At 36.4% G+C, this 26,082-nt stretch overlaps 1 protein-coding gene across 1 annotated transcript in view; it reads right to left on the reverse strand.

The window, feature by feature from the left end:
- Positions 1–5,363: 5,363 nt before the first annotated feature.
- LOC115210519 (cilia- and flagella-associated protein 54-like) overlaps positions 5,364–26,082 on the reverse strand; it is a 229,776-nt gene continuing 209,057 nt past the window's right edge. Inside the window, exons 53-63 of the mRNA XM_036502203.1 lie at positions 24,372–24,551; positions 23,678–23,814; positions 22,511–22,644; positions 20,392–20,494; positions 18,952–19,039; positions 14,209–14,476; positions 12,431–12,565; positions 10,277–10,883; positions 8,057–8,186; positions 7,204–7,275; positions 5,364–5,532 (exon numbers count right to left, since the gene is read on the reverse strand). Coding sequence (XP_036358096.1) covers positions 5,407–5,532; positions 7,204–7,275; positions 8,057–8,186; positions 10,277–10,883; positions 12,431–12,565; positions 14,209–14,476; positions 18,952–19,039; positions 20,392–20,494; positions 22,511–22,644; positions 23,678–23,814; positions 24,372–24,551 — 1,980 coding nt within the window. The 3' untranslated portion in view covers positions 5,364–5,406. The remainder of the gene's footprint in view (positions 5,533–7,203; positions 7,276–8,056; positions 8,187–10,276; positions 10,884–12,430; positions 12,566–14,208; positions 14,477–18,951; positions 19,040–20,391; positions 20,495–22,510; positions 22,645–23,677; positions 23,815–24,371; positions 24,552–26,082) is intronic.

Below are 26,082 nucleotides of genomic sequence, written 5' to 3' on the forward strand. Positions count from 1 at the left end.
ATCAAACAGAAAAGATCCAAAAGTAAACATCTTACTGAATCTGATAAAATTTTTATAAGAAATCATACCATACCTGTTGAGGAAGCCAAACGTCAACAATTTGTTGAAGTATTGAATCAAAAGGATCTAACTCTTTTAATTCAATCTCTTGTCACATAAACTCAATTTTTTAGTGGGGAGATAATCCAATTTTTTAATGTCAATTTTGAATGGGGGTGAGATAACCGAAAAGTACGGAATTTCATGTGACAAGTAAAATAGTGAGCATACACACATACATACTGAACAAAACCTTGAGGATGTCGCTCTCTTCACTTCCGGTCCCTATCTCAATTTACTTTCATTTTCTTAGGACAATTTACTCTTTTTCATGACTGTTAACTGTACATTAATCGGCATAAACACCTTCTCGACTCTCACTCTTTGACTTAGCAGCACATCCATGAATGTGACAGCTGAAGGGAGAGAGAATTACACCAGGTTTTTGGCTGATAGTCGTTTACATCAGACTAGACTGGAGCAATGTAAAATGAAGTACCTTGCTCATGAGCACCAGCACCACATGGTTCATTCTCTGTTTAGGGCTTATCAAACCTGCTTATAATATTTACAAAATGAATAAAGCTATAGAAAACTTTTCCTTTTCAAAACTTATAACAGAAAAAACAAAATGTTTAATCACATACATGGGGACGCTTTTTTTTTTTATCTATTCAAAAGTAATATTATATTCATAATAAAACAGCACGTCGATTTTAAAATAAGAATCTATTTAAAGGCTATTCTTAATAATTACAATAAAAATATCTATATTGAATCTTTTTTTTTTTTTTCGTTTGTAACGTTTACGGTATAGAATTATTAATTGTTGTATTTAAAGCTCCCTTTAATGTCCACAGAAACAACAGTAAAGAGCCAATTAAAAGTTTCGACCAATAGTACTGTAAAAACAGGTTTTACTTTCCTCCGGTATACTCAAACCAATAGAAATACCATAGAAATGGCCTCTTAAAAATGAACGACACATTCGATAATGTAATCACACGCAGAATAAAAGGAAAGCGAGAAATATTTACTCAAAGGTGGATCAGGTCTGAATAGAATTACAATTCTAGAATAGGGAACTGGACGATAATAGGAGAAACTAGCAGCTGCCATTGAAATATAAAAGCCAACTGAGGCCGTGAGCTGGTAAAATCGTTAGCACCCCGGGCAAAACGCTTAGCGGCATTTCGTTCGTCTTTCCGTTTTGAGTTCAAATTCCACCGAGGTCGACTTTGCCTTTCATCCTTTCGGGATCGATAAAATAAATACTGGAGGCCAGTGGCGGACTGGGTCTAAAAATATTTTTTCAACTGTCTACAAACACAGCCAGGCTGAAATAGTTAATGCATTCTTCCAAGAGTGAATAAAAAATTCTCAAACTTGAGGGGATAGGCCCCTTAGATACTAACATTTGGCCCACATATATGGATTCTAATGGCGCTGAGGCTCACTTGCCATCGGGCAAGCTGGCAACCTGGCCAGTCCGCCACTGCTGGAAGCGATGTAATAGACTTACTCTCTACCTACTACCTGAAATTGCTGGCGTTGTGCGAAAATTTGAAACCAATATTGAATAGTGTAAGGAAAATAACTTCAATTTTACCATAAATACGTACGAGTTATTTCCCTTTACTCTACTAAAAATCTTTCTTACAGTTCATTGTAGTGTAGTTACTCTTTTATTCTTTTAATTATTACAGTCATTTCGACTGCGGCCATGCTGGAACATGCCTTGAAGGGTTTTAGTCGAACAAATCAACCCCAGAACTTATTTTTTTAAAGCCTAGTACTTATTCTGTCGGTCACTTTTGCCGAACCGCTAAGTTACGAAGACATAAACATGACAACACCAGTTGTCAAGTGTTGATAGAGGGACAAACACAGACTTGAAGACACACACACACACACGTGGCTGTGTGGTAAGAAGCTTGCTTCCCAGCCACATGGTTCTGGATTCAGTCCCACTGCATGGCACCTTGGGCAAGTGTCTTCTACTGTAGCCTCAGCCCAACCAAAGCCGTGTGAGTAGATTTGGTAGATGGAAACTGAAAGAAGGTTGTCATATATATGCATATATATACATCTATGAGTTTATGTCCCTTCTAATCTAGCAGTTCAGCAAAAGTGACCAATAGAATAAGTACCTGGTTTATAAAAAGTAAATACTAGGGTCAATACATTTGGCTAAAAATTCTTCAAGACTGTATCCTAACATGGCTGCAGTCTAATAACTGAAACAAGTAAAAGATAAAAAATAAAGATATAGTGGGCTTCTTTCAGTTTCTGTTTATGAAATCCACTCACAAAGCTTTGGTCGACCTGAGGCTACAGTAGAAGACACTTGGCCAAAGTTCCACACAGTGGGGCTGAATCAAGAGCCATGTGGTTGAGAAGGAAGCTTCTTATCACCCAGCCACGCCAACAATTTTTGTTTTTATAAATCCACTAAACACAAACAAATTCAAATTTTTAGTAAAAATACTTTACGTTTGGTTCATATTTCACATTCTTATGAAAAATAAGCTCTATCTTAATATGCAGATTGTTAAATAAATCTGGATGAGTCTCACAATAACTCTTAAAGTTGCTACTGATCAACGTAAAAACTGGATTACTTGTTTTTTTGACTCTACAATAACCTGAAATCCATTTGAACTTTCTTCCAAAGTAGGCAAGAGATCATTGACATAATTAGACTAAAAATGACAATTAATTTTCATCGAGTGGTTATTTGGTTAAGAAGCTTGCTTCCTTACCATGAGGTCTTGGGTTCAGTCCCAGAGCATGATACTTTGGGCATGTATCTTCTATTAAAGTCCCAAGGCAACAACAAAAGAATTGTTTGATTAGTATGTGACTATATAATACATCATTTTACTTCCATCTTAGTGAAGGTGACAGTATTGCTTTCAGTCATGTTTGCTTCTTTGTTAGTTTGTCTGTCTGTCCATGGACAAGATATCTCAAGAACCGCTGGATACTTTAGGATCGACCTCATACCAGACAAGGATTCTGGATTATTTTTCCAGTTTTTTTTACTTAATTTTTTAGAGTGGTCAGGTTAATTTTTAGTATTCTAGTTTGTGAGAGCAGTCGAGTTCATTTTAGACATTCTCATTTTAAAAATCATCTCCAACTAATTGTTGGTGTTACCTTGGTGGAGGTTTGTGCTCTCTGAGTGCGCTTGTTTTATATTTGTTTTCATTTACAATTTATGCTACAGAGATCTAACCTCCACTTCATCTGCAATATTGCTTTTGAAATTTTAATGGGTCCTAATATGTAGGAAGGCAGGCAAATCACAAACGCCTTCAGGTAGATGGCCCTGCTCGATCTGTAGAAAAGGCATAGGTAGAAACTCTATAAGATGCACCAAGTGTAAGCTATGGACACATAAGAGGTGCAGCAATGTCAAAGGAAGGCTAACTAGGAAGATAGATTTTGTATGTGGCAGATGCTCAGGAGCAATAAACACTGAAAATGCTCAGAGACCAACTTCCGCCACATTCCAGGGAGAAAAATTGTTGATAGCTTCTGGGGGCGGGTGTGCTGAAAGTGTAACTGCAAGAGTAAGAATAGCCTGGGCAAAGTTCAGAGAGCTCTTACCTCTGCTGGTGACTAAAGGCCTCTCGCTCAGAATAAAAGGCAGACTGTATGACGCATATGTACGAACAGCCATGCTACATGGCAGTGAAACTTGGGCCGTGACTGCTGAGGATATGCGTAAGCTCGCAAGAAATGAAGCCAGTATGCTCCGATGGATGTGTAATGTCAGTGTTCATACTCGACAGAGTGTAAGTACCTTGAGAGAAAAGTTGGACCTAAGAAGCATCAGTTGTGGTGTGCAAGAGAAACGTTTGCGCTGGTATGGTCATGTAGCGAGAATGGATGAAGATAGTTGTGTGAAAAAGTGCCACACTCTAGCGGTTGAGGGAACCTGTGGAAGAGGTAAACCCAGGAAAATCTGGAACAAGCTGGTGAAGCACGACCTTCGAACATTAGGTCTCACTGAGGAAATGACCAGAGATCGAGAACTTTGGAAGTATGCTGTGCGTGGGAAGACCTGGCAGGACAAGTGAGACCATAACCCATGGCCTCTACCTGGGACGTAGCCAGCCCACTTATGCATACCTTTCCTTCTTGTGACACAAACCCTACTTGTGAAGACCTATTGAGGCAAGTGAAAATGTAAATCAAAATCGAAATCGATCAACATCAATGGAAATTGTAGCTGTGATACCAGTGCCGATGGCATGTAAGAGAACCATCCGAACGTGGCCGTTGCCAACGCCACCCCGACTGGCCTCCGTGCTGGTGGCACGTAAAATGCACCATCCAATTGTGGCCGTTGCCAGCCTCGTCTGACACCTGTGCAGGTGGCACGTAAAAAGCACCCACTACACTCACGGAGTGGTTGGCATTAGGAAGGGCATCCAGCCGTAGAAACACTGCCAGATCAGACTGGGCCTGGCGCAGCCTTCTGGCTTCCCAGACCCCAGTTGAACCGTCCAACCCATGCTAGCATGGAAAACGGACGTTAAACGATGATGATGATGAAAGCTAATTATTAGAGCTCTATTTACTTATAAACTAACTAAATGAGAATTATGGAAAATACAACAGATATGACATTAAATTAATATATGTTATAGGCATTTGTTCAACCATTTACATACGTTTTTCCTTAAAGAAAGGCCTTGCCCAAAATATCAAATATTAACTCTTGTCATGGCACACAGACTTAGTCTGTATTTTATTAACTGTGATCCAGGAAGATGTGAGATGAGGGGGTGAAATATGATCTTTGAATGTTGAGTCTCATGGAGGTGACAACAAGTGCCTGAGACTTTTAGTGATTTGCTGTACTTCAGAAAACTCATCAAGCCAAGTAAAATCATAGTCATAGCCAGTGCTAGTGACATGCAAAAGGTACCTGTGCCAGTGACATGCAAAAGGTACCTGTGCCAGTGATGTGTAAAAGGCACCTGTACTGGTGATATGTAGAAGACACCCAGTACACATAATGTGGTTGGCATTCAACTGTAGAGACCAAGCCAAAATAGATGACTGGAGCCTGGTGAAGCCCTCCGGCTTACCAGCTCCACTCAAAATATCTAACCCATGCCAGCATGGATAACAGACGCTATATGATGGTGATAATGATGATGTTGATGAATCCCCTTTAATTGATTGTTCATCAATATGAATGAATTTGTATATTTATTTATCTGTATCTATGCACTTACAATTGATCACTTTTCAGACACTTTGATCATACCATCATATTTTCCAGCAACAGAGAGGTACCAATACTAAAATATAATTGTATGCATTTTATTCAGATAACATTAGCAATTACATTTAAGTTTTTTCATTGAAAACAAGACTAGTTAACCAAACAGCTAGTTCTCCAGTAATAAGGTGTGACCCCACATTAACATTAAAGAGTTCCAGGAGGTGGTTTAAGTTGGTTTCTTCAAATGGCATCTGTTGAGGAAAGAAAAATGTATAATTTTCTAAACTTTGCATGAAAGAGAATGTATATGTAATTAAATTGATGAAACTAAATATTGCATACATTTATCTATCTACTGTTCTGATATTTATTAGAACATCTGATATTGAAGTGTATATGGTTTTGGGCCCTGAACTTCTAGTAGGATTGTAGGGACCCTATAACATATGGCGTGTTTTGGGAATGCTTTAATTCCTAATGGGCTATAACAGAGTAATAAGCTACAAAAGGTTTAGTTAAAGATCATCACTCAAAGGTATGGGAATGGAGAAAATAGACAAATCAGAGTAATTTAACATTTTTGTCGCATGAAGAATGCAAACTGGTTGGAGAAAGTTCAGAGATTTTTACCTCTGTTGGTAAAAAAAGGCCTCTCTGTCAGGATGGAAGGCAGATTGTGTGAAGCCTTTAGATGAACAGCAATGATACATGGCTGTGAATGTGGAGGACATGTAAAAACTTGAATGGAATGAAACAACTATGCTCTGATGGATGTGCAATGCCAGTGTAGCATGTACAACAAATTACAAATGAGCTTAAAGAAAAATTGGGTATTATAGGCATCAGCTGTGGTGTGCAGGAGAGAAGATTGTGCTGGTACAGTCATGTGATGAGGATGGATGAGGAGAGTTGTATAAAGAAGTGCCGATCACTGAACATAGAAGGAACATGTGGAAGAAGTAGATCTAGGAAGATGCGGGATGAAGACTGATCTGGAGATGTTGAGCCTCTCAGAGAAGATGACAGGGGATAGAGATGAAAGACATTATACTGTGCTTGAGAAGACTCATTCATCTCAGGATTCAGGCTCTGTCAGGTCTTCCCTCTCAACTCATCTTTTTCTTCACTTCTTGCTACACTGAACTGATATCCTCTGTGTCTACCTCATTTCCTAACCCTCATCATCTGTCACACTATTTTCACTCAGAGCATTTCCTGCTCTGTCTTATATTCACATTGTATCTAGACCTCACATTTCTTTCTTCTCTTTCCCTTTCTCTATCTCTCTTTCACTTTCCAGGCAAGCTATGTATTCGCCCCTTCAGCAGCACACTTACTCTTCTCCCTCTAACATTTAAAATATGGAGAATACAAATTTCTTTCTCTGGTCTATACTCTACTCAACTGAGAAGTCTTATCTTGTAGGTACTTGACAACCTCACTGGTGCTGGTGCCACGTACAAAAGCACTCAGTACATTCTGTTACGTAGCTGGTATTAGGAAGGGCATCCAGCTGTAGAAACCAAGTTAAAGCATAGAACATGGTGGAGTCCTCTGGCTCGTTTGTTGTTGTTGAACTGTTCAACCCATGCTAGCATAGAAAAAGGATTGTCAAATGATGACAGAGCATTAAAAAGCCAACTAGAAATGAATTTGCACTGAATTAACAACTAACATTATTTTCATTCTTCTGGTATGTATGGAAGTAGTAATGAATGAATTACTAAAATGTATGTGCAACAGTGTACATTTGTTGGTATATGAAAATAGAATTTTAAAAATTACATAATTCTGAGACAGTAACTGCATGAATAATAAATATTTGAAATCTTACATAGTTTCATCAGATAATTCTTATGTACACATTTTTGTAAAAAGAGTTAACATACATGCAACAAATACTATAAAGGAACAATAATTACTTGGGAAATGATGGATTTCAATGCTGGTGCAAATAATTTCTGAATTTCTTGCAGAATTGATAAAACATGTTTCTGAAAAATAATTAAGTTAATGAAAATATGTTTTTAATTAAAAATCATTATTAAAAAGCATAAATATCTTATTATCCTTTCTGCTTTAATGAAATCACATGTGTCTGTGCACCATTTTTCATATTAAGTGGCATCAGTTCTGAATCCCACAATCACATCAGGGCCCAAAGAATTCATTTCAACACATGGCTATGATGCTCCCCCACTACTTCTGCTTGTGATCAAAGATGCACATATCGTCAGCCACGAAGGGACATGCTCAACTGGTTAAGGTTAAGCAACTGACAAACAAATTTGCAGTATTGAGTAGAATATTTGCTGTAGAGCAAATCTGTGGTGTAGAGCTATTATTATTATTATCATTATTATTATTATTATTATTATTATTATTATTATTATTTTTATTTTTATTATTATTAGTTTTTTTGCAAAGTTGCATTTATTGTTAGCAGCTGGAGATTATAGAATTAGAAGCAGAGGAGAAACTATTTAATTCTTTTGCATTCAGATTACTCTATCAAATATAATGCTTGTTTATTCATATTGCTTTGAATTAAACATGCATTAAATTGTAGCTTCAAGATTTCAATAATGCGATTGCTTATTTTTAGAACAACATTGTCAGGTAAATGTAAGAGAGGCTGGATCTGGCCAACATAAAACATGTAGAAGATTTGAATCAGATGCAGCTAGTTTAAATGCTAAAGGGTTAAGCTGGTGATATAAATTTTCGATATAGCTAAAGAGATAATGTAAAATAGTGTTCATTGAGTAGAGTCACCTGATTGTCTTGGGTTTCACTATCTGAAGCAAATGAACCAAATGACTTTTTTGAATGGAGAACAGGTTTTTTGTGTTTAGGATTCAAAGGTTTTTCAGTTATTTCCTTCATATGTATGGCTTTCTTGATGCTGACAAAATTAAATTAAAATAACTTTTAAGTAAGCAATTTTGTTGACAATAAATCGAAAGTGAAAAAGTATACATGTAAGAATAATTTAGTTAAAATCATCATCATCGTCATCATCATCATCATCATCATCATTTAATGTCCGTTTTTCATGCTGACTGGCAAGGCCAGGGGCTGTACTAGGTTCCATAGTCTGATTTGGCTTGGCTCATGTAGCTGGGTACCCTTCCTAACACCAACCACTTTACAAAGTGTATCGGGTGCTTTTCAAATGAGGAGGAGTCAAAAGTATATAATTAAAATGAACAGAGTTGTGTTGTTTAAAGAATTCATACTCCAGACACCTCATCACACTTATCTATCTCTTGCAGCTCCTACTAATAATTTATTTTTTCTGTTTCCCATTCCCTTACTAGATGTGAGAAGCCAGGTAGATCTTTTACAAGAACTTGCTCTGACCCTCCCCTTCTCATGGTTTAATTTCCTTGTCCCCTATCATGAAACTGGCCCCCACATCCACCTAGGTTCACATTGCTGTGAGCTGCATGGCGACCTCAATAGTGCAGACCATCAAATCCATGAACCAAACAAAAAAAATCCGATGGGTTGAGATCGAGGCTTCTTGGGGGCCATATATCCTTGCCTATGACCGATGGAAATTTTCTGAATCCAGTGTTGTGCCTGTTTGGAGCTGTGGGATGGTGCTGAGTCCTCTTGGTAGACACTCCATAAGATGTACCCAGTGTAAGCTATGGAGACATAAGAGGTGCAGTAATATGAAAGGAAGGTTAACTGGGAAGATAGTTTTTGTGTGTTGCAGATGCACAGGGGCAATAAACACTGAAAATGTGCAGAAAACAGATTCCATCATATGCCAGGGGGAAAACTAGAAGTAGCTGATAGCTTCCATTACCTAGATGATCAACTCAGTAGCAGGGTGGATGCTCTGAGAGCGTAGCTGCTAGAATATGATTAGCCTGGGCAAAGTTCAGAGAGTTCCTACCTCTGCTGGTAACAAAGGGCCTCTCACTCAGAGTGAAAGGTAGACTGGTATGATGCCTGTGTGTGAATAGCCATGCTACACAGCAGTGAAACACGGGCTGTGACTGCTGAGGACATAATAGGCTTGAAAGAAATGAAGCTTGTATGATCTGCTGGATGTGTAATGTCAGTGTGCACACACAACAGAGTGTAAGCACCCTGAGAGAAAAGTTGGACATATGAAGCATCAGATGTGGTGTGCAAGAGAGATGACTGCACTGGTATGATCATGTGTTGCATATGGATGAGGACAACTGTATGAAGAAGTGTCATACCCCAACAGTGGAAGGAACCTGTGGAAGAGGTAGACCCAGGAAGACACGGTATGAAGTGGTGAAGCATGACCTTCGAGTGTTGGATCTCACAGAAGCAATGGCAATGATAAGTGACTGAGACCCTTGGATATATACTGTGCTTGAGGAGATCTGGCAAGCCAGGTGAGATCGTAGCTATGGCCAATACCAATGTCGTACAATTGGCCCATTTAAAAGTACACCTTCAATTATCGAAGTTGTAGTCATGGTTGATGCCAGTGCCACCTGACTGGCACATAAAAAGCACCATTCAAGCAAGGCCAATGCCAGTGCTGCCTGACTGGCATCCATGCCAGTGGCACATAAAAAGCACCATTCGAGTGAGACCGATGCCAGTACCACTAGACTGGCACCTGTGCTGGTTGCATGTAAAGAGCACCATTCAAGTGTGGTCAATGCCAGTGCTGCCTGACTGGCTCCTGTGCTGGTGGCACTTAAAAAGCACCCACTACACTCTCAAAGTGGTTGGTATTAGGAAGGGCATCCAGCTGTAGAAACTTCACCAGATCAGATTGGAGCCCGGTGCAGCCTCCTGGCTTGCCAGTCTTCAATCAAACAGTCCAATCCATGCCAGCATGGAAAGCAGACATTAAATGATGATGATGATGATACACTGAAATATTTCATTCATTTATTATGCTTTCACTAAATAGACCACTATTTTCTATCTTATGTTCAAAGTAGAAATCAATTAATATGAAGCTAGATATAAAAACAGTAAAATATATACTGATACCGTTTGTAAAGATCAACAGCAAATTTGCGTGGCAATATGAATTTGTTTGTGTAGCAGTAGTACTCATCTTGTTTAGTTTTTTTAGTCATGGAACAAAGAAGATGCATATTGTTTGACTCAGAATCATCTGGTAAGTTTTTTCGAGACAGAGACTCAAATAAGGGACTATACCACTGGAAACATACTTCCTCAGATTTAGGATATGGTAAGGACCAAGGGAACATAGAGATAACTTTATGATTTACACTCAGGGAATCTTGTAATAAACCTTTTGCTGAACAATTCTCAAGATTTAGAGCTTTCAATGATTCAGATATGATATTTTGATCCTCTTCCATTATATTATTTAATGCGACAGCCAACTCTTCAACTTCAGCCGGAATGTTAATAGTAGAACAATACCGAGAAAATAATGGAAAATTGTTACTAAGAAAGGAATAAGTATTAGTATATTGTAGCCTTATAGACTGATCAAGTGGCATAGAATACATGAAAGTTTTATAAAATGATTCTGGTGCTTCATCAGATTCAGAAGTGTCTTCTTGAAATGTTTCATTAGCAGAAACAATAGTTTGGTAAAGTTCATCAGACAAAGAAACCAAGTAAGCTGTGGAATAAATAGAAAATAGGTTATTTTTGGCAAGTATTTCAAGTTTGCTCAAGAAATATAATAATAACATGAAGAAGTCAATTCTGCAAAGATATTGATTATTATAAATATATGCTGTGTTCAATTTGGCACTGTTATGTGTAATTTCTTACCTCACTTCCACCCACATCACTTTATTTTTATTAAATTATTCCTTATATTGGGTAAAATAGAAATTTAATATTCATTACATACACACACACATATGAAAGATAATTTATGATTTTTAGTGAAAAAAACAAAAAGCACTCAACTATTCTTTTACTTGTTTCAATAATTTGACTGCTAAGTTATGGGGATGTAAACACACGAACAGCAGTTGTCAAGTGGTGACGAGGGGGACAAACACAGACACAAAATGCACACATAGATACATTCATATATATATATACATGACAAGAATCTTTCAGTTTCCATCTAACAAATCTATTCACAAGGCTTTGGTTGGCCCAAGGCTATAGTACAAGACACTTGCTCAAGGTGCCGTGCAGAGGGACTGAACCTGGAACCATGTGGTTGAGAAGCAAGCTTCTTACTGCACAGCCATGCCTTATTAACAGTTATACTAAGATATAAGACTTGGAGTTTCATGTGAAGCTAACAATTCTTTATACTCATCAGAAAGGCACATTACAAACGTTAACAACTCCCACCTACCCACCCAAAATGGCTGTTACAAAACTACTGCATGCAAAACCTTTCAAGAAAGATAAAAAAAGGGTTATTTTTTAAAATATTTTTCTTTATATAACCTGATTTTCCTTTCCAAAAACGCTTTGCATGCAAAGCTTCACTAGCAGCCATCTTTTTATTATTTATTTTTGTTTTGGCAGTGTTTGACTTCAATTCATGATGATTCCATCTGATGATTGTGAAGCAATACTATCTTCACCTGAAACTCCAGCCCATAGGATTATACTGATACATATTGGAAAGGCAAATGATAAGGCTCGCAGACATTGGCCAGTGACCTGGCAGAAATTGAAAACTTGAATATGAAAGTAATAATTATACTAATTTCAAATTCTACAAACTATTAATAATTAGTGGTAATTGTATTATTCGAAAAAGTGTACAACAATTACTTAGATTTTGATTGCTCAATAAGAAGATGCCATTGTGAAGTTTACAAAGGTAATAATAGATTTATCCATTATTAGATACCGTTAGATATGGTGGATGACTTAATTGTTTAAATTAAGATTTGTGAGGATTTCAATAAAAGTAGTTTAGTAGAGTTGTAAGTAGAGTACAGTTGTTATCATCATCATTTAACGTCTGCTTTCCATGCTGGCATGGGTTGGACGTTTTGACAGGAGCTGGCTATATGGAAGACTGCACCATGCTTTTCTGTCTGTTTTGACATGGTTTTTACGGCTGGATACCCTTCCTCACACCAACCACTCTGCAGAGTGGACAGTGTTCTGAGATATTTAATTTTGCATTTTTATGTTCTGAATCCACATCAAATGGAAATTAATAATAATCAACTAATAAACACTTACAAAATATATGCATCCATGAAATCTTTGAGGAGCTTATAGCTTTTATTTTCTTCATTTGTTCTTCATCAGATTCTGTATTCTCAAACTTCTGAGGCTGGTTCTTCATCATTTCAGCATATTCTTTATCAAATTCACCTAAAAAAAAGATGAAAAGAAATAAGCAACAAAGTATGAAAGAATATTGTAATTTGTTTTAGTCAAAAATTAATTGTAAAGGTAGCAAATTGGAAAAATCATTAGTGTTGTAGATAATGTCTTGCATCTATTCCAGGTCATCTAGTTCAAGTCTTGCCACAGTCACCTTCACCATTCATCCTTCCAGATTTAATAAAAATCAAATACAGGTACAAAGCAGTGGACTGGCCAGACTGTTAGAGCTTTAGGGAAAATGCTTTGCGGTATTTGTTCAGTTTCTGTACAGAGTCAGAACATAAGTGGAGAACTTATACACATAGTAAGATGGTAACTTGAAAAAATTTCAATAGGAAGGCAATGAAAACAAGTCACTAGGAGTTGTTCATTAACTTGATGGTACAAGTAATGAAAGAAAATTAGTTGTACATAAAATCTTAATTTACTTTTTCCATCTTTCTGCTATTTTTCTCTTTTATTAACTGAGACTAATCTTTTTTAACATTCTAACATGCAGCAGAATTATTTCATGTGGTCAGATACCAACTCAAACTAACAACCAAAGTTTATTGCAAATAAGAAAAACCTTAATATGTTTAATTTCTGACTGAGAAAAAGGTTTACCATAATTAATTATTAGCTACAGAAGCAGCATTAGTACCAAAAGGCAATATTTATATCCAGCTTAATGTGGATGGCTTGTTAGAACAGCCAGTACTGTGTTACATGCCTTGAGAGGACCTCCTATATACCTGCTTGGTGCATAAATGCATACACAGATCATAGCAAATGATTTTTGTCTGCTACAATCTATGAAATGCTGTTTTCTTCAGGCATCATACCAATTTAGTAATTAAATGTAATTGGCCATGAAGCTGCTGTGATGAAATGTTTCTGCAGATGAAAAAACCCTTTATACATATATAATACAAAATTTTAATTTCAACTGAACATTCTACTCTTTACATTGAACATTACTTACTGTCACAAAACAGAAACAACTATCCTATCTCGCTTCAGAAAGGAAAAACAATTTACATAGCTAAAGAATTATACAACAATACCATGTCAACTACCTGAAAGAAATAAAACCTCATTCTGAGCTAGGAACTAAATGAAGTTCTTCATAATTGTTACTCATGATAAACAGTCTTTAGCTGTTGGTTGACAATGCTACATGTCAAAGGTTGGTTTCCTTCTAATAAAACAGAACTTTATCAGTGTGAAGGATGATTTCTTTGATAGAAAACCTCATTTCATTTAATCACTGTTGTTTTTAATTATTATAGGTCAAGTTAGTGTTAATGTTGCAAAATAGTGACTTTTATTTCTATCCAATGATACATGAAATAAAAGAACTAAAACAAATTACCATACATTTGTGTTCAAATCCTGTTACTACAATTATTGTGTAGTCTCTGTGCAAAAACTCCTCCATGCAAGTAAGGATGGAGTTAGCACATAGATAGAATCTACCTTTTAGTCACTCATCTCACAAACCTGGATGTTATATCAATGACATCCAGGTTAAGTAGTAACCATGGCTAAAAGTCACATATTTTCTTCCCATCTATGAATAAAACAAGAAACAGTCAAGAAATATATGGGAAAATATGTAAAACAAAATAAAACAAAATCAATGTTACATTCATATTTTATCCTTTTCTTCCCGAGCACATATTTCGCAAATATATCCATATTGATAAAATCTGGTATTTTGCTGATCAATTTTGATGATATGTCAGCTTGAGATGCAAGTTTCAGAGATCCTCTTAAACTTATTTCTTGCATGTGTTTATTTGAAAGAACTGCTGTAGTTCGTATGACCAACCAAGCAAGCATCGCTATGTATTTTTCTCTTTGTGGATGCAGAAGAATGATGCGGTTTTCATACTCATTCTTCCCTGTTTTTAGCTGAAAGTGAAAGAAAGGATACTTTACAAAATTGGTTAAGGCAGTTGATTATATACACATTCTATCAAAATAAATATACAGTTTATGTTATTATGACAAAATCTCATCATAACAGCTTTGACAAGTTTCTCAATCTTTCTTATTCTTTTTCATTTTGCATCCTTTAGACCGATAATGGAAGGCAAGGTTTATGATATTGGGAGAATATTGTCTTCTTCCATCATCTTTTTGTTCTTCATGTTGTTCAGGCTTCTGGCAGGCGAAGAGAGAAGACTTCAAGTACAAATGCTATATACAACTGGTTTTATTTACAGGTTTTACAGGATAGGTGAAGTGTGCTGCTCTCAGTGACCATCTTAAGCTGTGTGCGTTGTGCAGTAGCTCCGTTAGTGCGGGTGCATTGCCTCTGGGGATACAACCTATAGACAGGTCCAGCCAGTGGTGGTGTTCAGCCAGTGCTGCTGTGAAGGTGGCGCCAAAAGAGAAAGATTTGAATCGGGTTTTCCCTTTATATAGTTTTCCATTGTGAGCCTTGTTGTGATCTCGCGCATGGCAAATGGATGCAGGGGAGGTCTTGCTCCAGTCTCAGAGATGGCAATGGCTGCTGCAAGATCTCATCCACTATGGTGCTGACTGCTTGTGCCACTACAGACCTATTCTACAGATTCTGCTTTCTTCTGAGTCTAATTTTATCTGAATCCTGCTTTCTTATCCCTTTTTCAACATAATGAAATGCTTTTACCTATACTACAAAACACCTGATGTTATCAGCTATTCATTACTCCTTTTAACATAAGTGCCTATTATGTTTGCTTCCTTTTTAAGTTATAATTACATCTTCTACTCTAACTTCACCAAAGAATGGAGTTAGTACATACATAAAAACTACCTTTTAATCACTCATCTCACAAACCTGGATGTTATATCAATGACATCCAGGTAAGTAGTAACCATATCACCATGATTAAAAGTCACATATTTCAATTCCTTTAACCCCTTGTTACCATATTTCTATTGAACTACACTCTTTTTTTTTATTAATTTTGAAAATAAAGAATTTAATAAAATAACTTTATGATTGTCAACCTGGATTTTGGAAGATAAATTGACATGGAATTTTAATGGAAGGTTTTGGTTTAGATTACTTGAAAACAGGAAATTTGTATAATAGAAGTAGGGGTGAGCTCAGGTGGGTTGGTACCAAAAGGGTTAAGTTTACCAACAAACTTAACAATTTCATAGATTCATCTTACTATTAACAGTTATTCAATTATTTCTCTTCTTTCACTGAGTAAATTCACTACAATGTTTCTTTCTCTAAAGACAGACATTATACGTTTACCCAAAGCACTAACTTCACTCTGTACAGAAGTCAAAGTTATTACCATTCCAAACAACTTACATCACACCAATCTCATCTTTTTTACCTAAAGTGCCCCATCCACTGAGTCTTTATAGATTCTTTCTGATTTCTAAATCCAATCACTTTTCAGGTACCTGTATGACCATTCCTGTCTCAGTACTGCATTTCACTTCACATCAATACAGAAAAGTATTTGTTTTGTGCATTCTTTGGTTTGACTAAAAATTAGCTGGAGTTTTGCCATATATTGATCACCTTTGGCAGCAACTGAGATTCTCCAAGGATCACTTATCTTTTATTTTTTACTTGTTTCAGTCATTTGACTGTGGTCATGCTGGGGCACTGCCTTGCTTGGGAAAACTTTGATGAAAGCAATGTTGTCAACTTTGCCATCAGTTAAAGTTTTGATGTAAACCTCTTAGTAAAGTTACCTGTCTATGAGCTTCATTTGTATATTATCTCTTGGATTAAAGGTTCTTACCATGCCTTTTAAATATGTAGGTGCAGGAGTGGCTGTGTGGTAAGTAGCTTGCTTACCAACCACATGGTTCGAGGTTCAGTCCCATTGCATGGCACCTAGGGCAAGTGTCTTCTACTATAGCCTTGGGCCAACCAAAGCCTTGTGAGTGAATTTGGTAGAAGGAAACTGCAAGAAGCCTGTTGTATATATATATGTATGTATGTATGTATGTATGTATGTATGTATATATGTGTGTGTGTATGTTTGTGTGTCTCTGTTTGTCCCCCCCACCATCGCTTGACAACCGATGCTGGTGTGTCTACATCTCCGTAACTTAGCAGTTTGGCAAAAGAGACAGATAGAATAAGTACTAGGCTTACAAAGAATAAGCTCTGGGGTCGATTTATTCGTCTAAAGGTGGTGCTCCAGCATGGCTGCAATGAAATGACTGAAACAAATAAAAGAAGTAAAAGAGTAAAGAGCCCTGTGTGACTCATATTTCATCAGCCCTGGTAAACTTTAAGGTTTGGATTAGTTTCTAATACCCTTAATTCTGTACATTCATAATCTATATGCTGAAACTTCTTCAATCTTACCTATATAGGATATTTATTATACAACCTTTTCAATATTGTCTTAGAGGACTTGATTAATCCTGCTCACCATCCAAAGTTTCTTTGCCAATGCTACAACTTCAATTCAACATCTTAAATTCTTTGAGATATGTCTGCACCAGTGAATGGCACCTATCCTTAAACAAATAATTAAAGTAGTCCAGTTTGGAAATGTTCCCTAACATGAAACATCTACTTCAAATAGGATTTTTTTTAATCCAGATAATTCATTGTAACAATCTTTTATTTAAACTTCCCATACATTTCACTTTTTTAACACTACATAGCTTTTTCACTTTACTTCCCTAAAGTTTTCCAACTAATACACACCCTTTGAATATACTTTCTTGTATTTGTTTCAGTCATTTGACTGTGGCCATGATGGGGCACCGCCTTGAAGAAGTCCACTTGAACAAATCAACTTCAGGACATTTTTAAAGCCTGGTACTTAATCTATCAGTTTCTTCTGCCAAACCACTATGTTACAGGGATGTAAACACACCAGCACCAGTTGTTAAGCAGAGATCGGGGGACAGACACAGACTCACACACATGCATGCATACATACATACATACATACATACATACATACATACATACATACATACATACCTCCTTTTGTCATGAATGACCATGGGATTGCACCTAGAAAGCTACCCACCAAAGCACAACTCCAGGCAAAGTTGTTTATGGAAGACCAGCTATCACCCATGCATACTGGCTTTCCCTCTCCATGCTACTGATGTTATTCAAGGGAAAGGTAAAGGCCAATACAGTTTGGCACCAGTGACATCACAACTCATTTCTACAGCTGAGTGAACTGGGGCAATGTGAAATAAAGTGTCTTGCTCAAGAACACAACACACAGCCCAGTCTGGGAATCGAACTCACTACCTCATGGTTGTGAGCCTGACGCTCTAACCACTGAGCCATGCACCTGTGATAGACTAGTATTACATCCAAGGAAAGATTGCTCTCTCAGAGCACTGTCCCTACACTATATTCTACTTTACCTCAGTACACCCCAGCTGTTATTAGGTACCACCAGATCGTCTTAGAATGTTATCTTTGATAGGTGATGTTCACATTTAGAGAGAGAGAGAATTATCTCTCATCACAATCTCCCTACTGTTATACACTATGGACTGTATTACTCCACTTCACCCTGGCTGATCACTGGAGGCTACACCCTGCATCATGTTGCATTCCTTAAAAAACATCAGCAACCTTTCTGACTCTGCCAATTACCATCCTGATGTACTCATTAACATCTGTACTCACTAACTCTTATACTCAGTTTTGTTTGTACACACATTTGTACTCACTAACTTGTACTCACTAAATGTTGCACTCACATTTGTGCTTGCTTTATGTTGCTCTCACATTTGCATTCACTAACTGTTGTGCTCACATTTGTATTCACTAACTGCTGTACTCACATTTGCACTCACTAACTGTTGTACTCAATAACGCTTGTACTCACTAATTGTTGTACTCATGTTTGTGCTCACTAACTGTTGTATTCATATTTGCACTCACTAACTGTTGTACTCACATTTGTCCTCACAAACTGTAGTGCTCACATTTGTACTCTCTAACATTTTCTCATAACCTCCCAGTGTTGTTGCCATGTAAAAATCACTCAGTCCACTCTGTTGGATGGTTGGTGTTAGGAAGGGTATCCAACTGTAAAAAACTCAGCCAAAACAGGCACTGAAGCCTGGTGCAGTCTTCAGCCTAACCAGCCTCTGTCAAACCATCCAACCCATGCCAGCATGAAAGGCAGATGTTAAATGGGGATGAGGATAATATATATATATGTAAACAATGAATTTCTATCAGTTTCCATCTACCAATTCAACTCACAAGGTTATGTTTAGCCTGAAGCTATAGCAGACCTGCCAAAGGTTCTATGCAGTGGGGCTGAACACAGGACCATATAGTTGGGAAGCAAGCTTCTTACCACAGCTATGCTAGACATTATTGAAAAAGTATATTTTGTAAGTTCTTCAAGGGTTAAGTTAAATAAGCAACTTACTTTTGCTCTTTGGCATTGGAAGATATTGGTTTCTTTTATGTAAGAAAAGCAAACCAGGCTTATCTCAAGGTAGGCACTCTTTGTCAATCTGCAGCGAAGAAATGTGATTATTTTCATAATAAAGACACACACACACACACACACACACACACACATACATATAAAAACATTTGGTTAATTTTTTTATCTATTTTCCTCAGCTTCAATAGGTGCTAAGCTACACATCTTGGGAAGGAAACTGAGGATTAAATCAACATCAGTACTTGACTGGTACTTATTTTATTAAACCTAAGAGAAAAAAGAATCAAAGTTAACCCTTAGGTAAATCCTTAATTACACAGTGTAACAAAGTTAAAAAATTTTATTTTGTCGCTGGTTAATAAGTGTTATTTTCTATTTGCTTCAATCTAAAAATCAAAGGAAATTGCTATTATTCCCTTCAAACTTTGATTTTGTGACTTGAACATCAACAAAATGAAACTGACCTATTTTCCAATACATTTCAGATAGATTCAGTACTGAGTTGCTGAAGCAGAAATACCATTGTGGCAAGTATTCTACTCAGTATTACAGATTTGCTTGTCAACTGCTTGACCTTAACCAGTTGAACATGTCTCTTAGTGCCTGACAATATGTGCATCTCTGATCATGGGGAGGAATAGAGGGGAGCATCATAGATATGTGTTGAGAGAGATTCTTTGGGGTTTGAATAAATGTAACAAAAGCAAAGTTTGAAGGAAATGTTGGCCATTTTTTATGCTTTCTAGGGATAAGCAAATAGAAAATAACAGTTGCTACCCAAGGACAAAAATCGTGTTACACAGTGTTATTTACCAGCTAATCAACAATTTCAATGAGTAGAAATTATCTTTTTTGTAATTATATTTCAATAAAATGGAAACATTATGGTCTCAGAAGAACATTCATCTTTCTGGAATAATTGCAGCTTTCTTTTTTGCTTTCCAACTTACAAAAGTAAGGCTCATAGTAAATAAGCCAATGTTGTATTAAACTTGGCAGAAACATAACACACTTTTATTAATTACTAAACTGAGTGCCACAAACTATCTTTCATGACTTCCTACTACATAAACATAATAATTCTATTTATTCTCCAATATACTAATGGCCTACTATACATCCTGAATATTGTATTGATATAAAATAAAAATCCGAGGCCCTGTAAGATGTTACTTAGGCACTCAACTCTGAGTCCACTGCATCTTATAGCAGAAACAGCTGTAAGCCAATGAAGTTCATAAGATAATTATTTATTCGTTTGTTGTCATTTTGTTATTACTGCTCTGTACTTGACTAATGCTTCGTTCTGAAGCATATGTATACTGAGTTCTGCACGAGTTTATTAGCTTTGCAATGCCTAAGTGAAATATTAGAATAAAAATTAAGACAAGGAAATTTGAAAATGTAGTAAAGACTTACACTATATTATGATGTGCAGAATAATCAACTTTAATTGCCTCAATAAATGAACTGATTGGTATAATTGATGGGATGCTTCTGCTCAGCAATCTTTGAACTTTACCTGCAATATATATACATAAATATATATATATGCTAGCAGCTAAGCCCGGTTTCACTTGGTCAGTTTGGATGATGTGGCTGTAAAACCTGCTCTGTGTAAGCATTCAACTTCTTTGGGCACACTTATGTTAAAAAACAATTTTAGAATGACTTTTTTCCTGTCAAAATGCTAAAAATAACTGACCAACAAAAGAAAAAAACCAACCAAGATTCAACCAAATAAAAAATAAACCCAAATACTAAACAAACAAAGATGAACCATCCCACTTCCATTGCACATGCACACGCACACACACACACATTCACATACTCCCCCCCTTTACATACATACACATATACTCACACAGAGTTGAAATGATGTTTAATTTATTTTTTTTAGTGTATGCTACCAAGTATGACATCACCCCATCTTTCCTTATTCATTTGTCACCCCTTCCTTTCTCATTCATAAACACAAGAGTATTATTATAGCAGATTATTTCGGTAACCATGGAAGCTATGAAAAAAATACAAAGCCCAGCATCACCACCGGATCATTCTACACATCTGTGTAATTTTTCATGCAATTCCACGTAGCTGTTTGACAGTGAATCCCAAGACAAGAAAGAATCGCCCATGTCAAATATATATATATATATATAAACATATAAATCTCATCCACTGTGGTGCAGTTATCTCCCCTGTTAGTGTATAGACATGTTTTTCGTGTGGCTATAAGGGCTCTTAGCTCTTATTCTAGCAATGTAAGAGCTACTCTGCAGTGTCAATCACAATCAGTGATAACTGAATTTTTCCTTTTTGGTTTTACATTGCATATAGCCATCTTCATTATTTTAAATACATATTACAAATATATATATATATATATATTGTTGCTATTATGTTAAACTGTTGTATGTCCAAATTTGGTCAAATACATTTCTTTCAAAATATTCATTTTTGCTTGCAATAGCTGATTCTTTTGGTCAAACTGTCGTATCTCCCACTGCTTCAGATGCCAAGATATGAAAATTGTTAAAGTGTAGTACAACAGTTTAGCATTTTTCAAAACTGTAGTAAGTCCCACATACAACAGTTTTGCAAAAATATTTCTGATTGAAAATATCATATATGTTACAATTTTATGCACCCAACAAAAAAAGAAATGGAATGGTGAAACAAATTTTGCTTCAGATGGCCAAAGCTGGCTGCAGCTAAAGATGGTTGACACAGATGTGTTATCAGGCCAGTGAGAATAAAGCCTACTAACCAGGGCCTCTCTTATGCCCCTAACCTTGTAAGAAGGAAAGAAACACACACACACACACACACACACACACAAAGGTACAACCATGCTCATGTATATATCTGCAGTGAGGGCGCGTGGCTTAGTGGTTAGGGCATTCGGCTCATGATCGTAAGGTTGTGAGTTCGATTCCCGGCGACGCGTTGTGTCCTTGAGCAAGACACTTTATTTCACGTTGCTCCAGTCCACTCAGCTGGCAAAAATGAGTTGTACTTGTATTTCAAAGGGTCAGCCTTGTCACTCTCTGTGTCACGCTGATTATCCCCGAGAACTACGTTAAGGGTACACGTGTCTGTGGAATGCTCAGCCATTTGCACGTTAATTTCACGAGCAAGCTGTTCCGTTGATCGTATCAGCTGGGACCCTCGTCGTCGTAACCGGCGGAGTCTTTAGGGAATATATCTGCACATATATACATTTATGCTCATGTGCACACACACACACACATGCAGTGGCCTTTCATATTATCCAGGAGAAGTCAGTCTTTCATCTGCTTCCTATCATAAACCTAAAGACAATTATTCTAAGTAACAGCATGAGGATCTAAAGAATAATTTACAAAACATTACTTAGTTAAAAATACATCTACAGATTTACAATTTATGTATTCCTTTTGGAAATTTAAAAGACATTCTTCTGTATCGATATTATCTTTTTTCAATATGGCTGCAGTCAAATGACTGAAACAAGTAGAAGGTAAAAAGTAAAAGATATAAATTCCTTATCACTCACCAGTTTGCAGCAATATCTCCATACTAAGACTGGGTCGATAGGAATTATTTGATCGATTTAACAAGAAAGCTTCATTTAATAACTCAAGGGAATTGAAAATCTTGTTTCTTTGCTTAGATTCAACACTCGTTAAACTGAAAGAAATCCAAGGATTATTTTGAAATAAACTATTGTTGTTTTGATACTAATTGAAATGAAATGTTTGAGAGTATCTGGGATTGGACAACCAGATCATGGCTTGTGAGTTGAAATCACTACAAAAAATGTTATTATTTGTGAACAAAATAGTTATTCTATATAGGTTCCCCTTATCAAGCTGCCAGTAATGTAATCATTGAAAGGCAAACATAGATAAATTCAGCGAGGATTTATTTTTCATCTACCACTTGTCATATTAATTAAAAAAGATAAACTCTTAAAAATATCTTATGCCTTTGGGAGTTATATACAGTTTAATAATTTCTGAATCAAAATTTTTTAAATGAACAAAACTATTAAGATGTAATGGCTTAACAGTTTTTATTCAAAATGTAAAACACAAAAGTATTTTAATGCAAAATACTGAGTGAAAGAATGTGTAAAGTATCCAAACATTTGAAATAATATCTTAAAATTATCTACAATGGTCCTCCAACATGTGATTATAGGCTGAATTGAAAAATAACGTATCTGTTGCAAACTAAAATAATCCATGAAACATATCTTGTGAAACATATCTAGAAATAGTAGCCAAATGTTCCTTATACAGCACCCTACTATTTTGGGAAAAGAAAGAAAATACTAGTTTCAAATTTTGGTACAAGGCCAGCAAGTTCTTGAGAGGGGGTAAGTTGATTACATCAATGCCCAGCACTCAACTGGTACTTAATTTATCAACCCCAAAAGGATGAAAAGCAAAGTTGACCTCAGTGGAATTTGAACTTGGAATGTAAGGACAGCTAAGCATTTTGTCTGGTGTGCTAATGATTCCACCAGCTCACCACCTTAAAAAAAAAGGAAATATTAGATAATGTAATGATTTTGCTTAAAGGAAAGGTCATGGTTGGAACAGCTTGGTTCCAAGGTTTGCTCAAGATGTCACATCTGATCTGGGTCTAAACAAGAATCCAAAGATTGAATGAACTAGTAAGGATAAATATATAACCAAATATTCAGCTGTAAACTTACTCGTTAACATCAGTGTGTTGAGAATATTTGACAGACATAAGAGCAACACGGAGATCAATATCAGCTAATATATCTAAGAATGGTAAATATACATTCTTCAGCTTTTTAGCTTGAATATTTGGGCAAAGAGTTTGAAGCTGAAAAGAAATGTAAAAGAATATTTAGAATAAGAAAATGCACCATAGTACATAATTTAAGAACTTCATGTTTGCATTCTTACATTAACATTTTATTACTAAAAATTCATAATTTTATTATGTGATTAACAAATGTTCTATTGGTTTAACCCTTTAGCATTCAGGCTATTCTGTCAAATGTAATGCTTATATACTCACATTGTTTTTAATTATTCAAACGTAATCTTTCAGTTTCAATATTTCAATGATGTGATTGTTTATTTTTAGAATGACATTGTAGGGGAGGTGTGAGAGGCCAGATATGGCCAATTTGAACATAAAATAGGTAGAATATTTGGGCCAGATATGGCCAGTTTGCCGAAGGTCTAAGAGTTCAGTTCGAGTCTGCCTATGTAGTTGGTAATAGCAAAATATTTAGTGCATATTCTGATCACAGGAGAATATAATTTCTTAGTCTACCATGATTTCAATCAATCTGTGACCATTTTAACGATATAAAACAATGGAAAACAGCATAAATAGCATTACGAACAAAATTAACAGCAAAAATAACTTACCTTATTTTCCACAAGTTCTTTCACTTTAACATAAACATCCAGGGCATGTTGAGCTGTATAAACACTCAGTGGTTCATTTGTTTTTATTCGGAGGTCAATTTGTAGCATTAGCAATCTGACCATTGTTTGCAAACCAGTGTCAGACAATTCGGAACATTGCTTTATCACTTTGATACCTTTCTGAGAAATAGACAAGATTTAAACAAACATCAGCTGACCCTTCAAAAAGACAATGCCAACATTTTATAGACACTCACACACACATGCACAAGTATCAATATACAACATGTTTACAGTTTCTGCCAACCAATTTTCACTTGCAGGGGAGAAAAAAATCACTTGCTAAAACGTACTGTACAAATGAGTGAAAAAAAGATGATTGTGAAATAAATTTTTCCACCAGACTTTCTTCAAGATTTCAATTATGTGACTGCTTTATTCTTAGAATGATATTTTAGGGTAGCTATGAGAGGCCAGATCTAGTCAGTTTCAGCACCAAACAAGAAGAGCTGTTGTAGCATACATGGTCTGATCAATAAGTATCAGGACTGTTGCTATAGTAACAAAGCTGAAGTATGGAAAGTGAAGCTGCTTGGCACAGATTGATCGTAAACTCTGCTGTGCATGCACACTAAGTTTTAACAGTCTAGCTCACTTCTGCTGTCTACAGCAGTACTTGGAAGTAACATGTGTAATGTGTGATCACTGCATTGACCATGAAGGAGTGAGTTAGGCAGAGAATTTGCATCAAATTTTGCCAAAAGCTTCGTGATACCTGTTCAGAGGTCTACACTAAGTTTTTGGTCAGTTGAAAGCAGTTTTGACACAAACTTGGCAGACACACATCTCATACCCAAATTTTCAATGATAATGGACTGAACTGAACTGTAATTAATCTGCACATCCTCTGATAACTCACAGATGGGGATTCAACGATTTTCCCTCACAGTTGCATACATATCTGTGATGTTTATCTCAGTTCTACTGATTGCAGGTCTCCTAGAATGTTCATCAATATCGACATTTTTTCGGCCATCTTAGAAACGTCTAAACCACTCATACAATTGTGTGCAGCTCATACACTCCTCTCCATATACTTTCTACAGCTTTGCGTAGGCCTCTGAGCAGGTATCGCAATGACAACTTGCTCTGTCATGTTCAATACTACGATCACACGTTACACACGTTACTTCCAAGCACTGCTGTAAATAGGAGAAGTGAGCTAGAATGTTAAAAGTTAGTGTGCATGCACAGCAGAGGTCAAGGTCAATCTGTGCCAAGCAGCTTCACTCTGCATGCTTTAGCTTCGTTACTATGGCAACAGTCCGGATACTTTTTGATCAGATCTTGAATGCAGTTTTCACAGAGGTAAAGTTGGCATTTTAATGCTCTGATGACAATGGAGAAATCTTGTCAAAGATGTTACCCATGATGTTGATAAAGTTATTTACTTGTTTTTAGGGTCTTCATATGCAATCAGACAAGGAGATAGAGTTTCCTCCTGTCTCTGGACCTGAATTCCCCTCTTCTCCTCCTTCATATGGCCACACCTAAAATTCTGCTGCCACCTGTGGTCTCCCCACACCAAACAAAACATCACTCCAGAGAGCATTCACTAAAAAAATTAAGGGCAAGACTTATTATGATTATTGAGACTGCCTTAAAACATTGAATCATTATTCTCTCCAGTGCTGCTAAAAGCTCTGCATTA

This window comes from Octopus sinensis, linkage group LG4 (genome assembly GCF_006345805.1).
Source record: "Octopus sinensis linkage group LG4, ASM634580v1, whole genome shotgun sequence".
Taxonomy (NCBI): domain Eukaryota; kingdom Metazoa; phylum Mollusca; class Cephalopoda; order Octopoda; family Octopodidae; genus Octopus; species Octopus sinensis.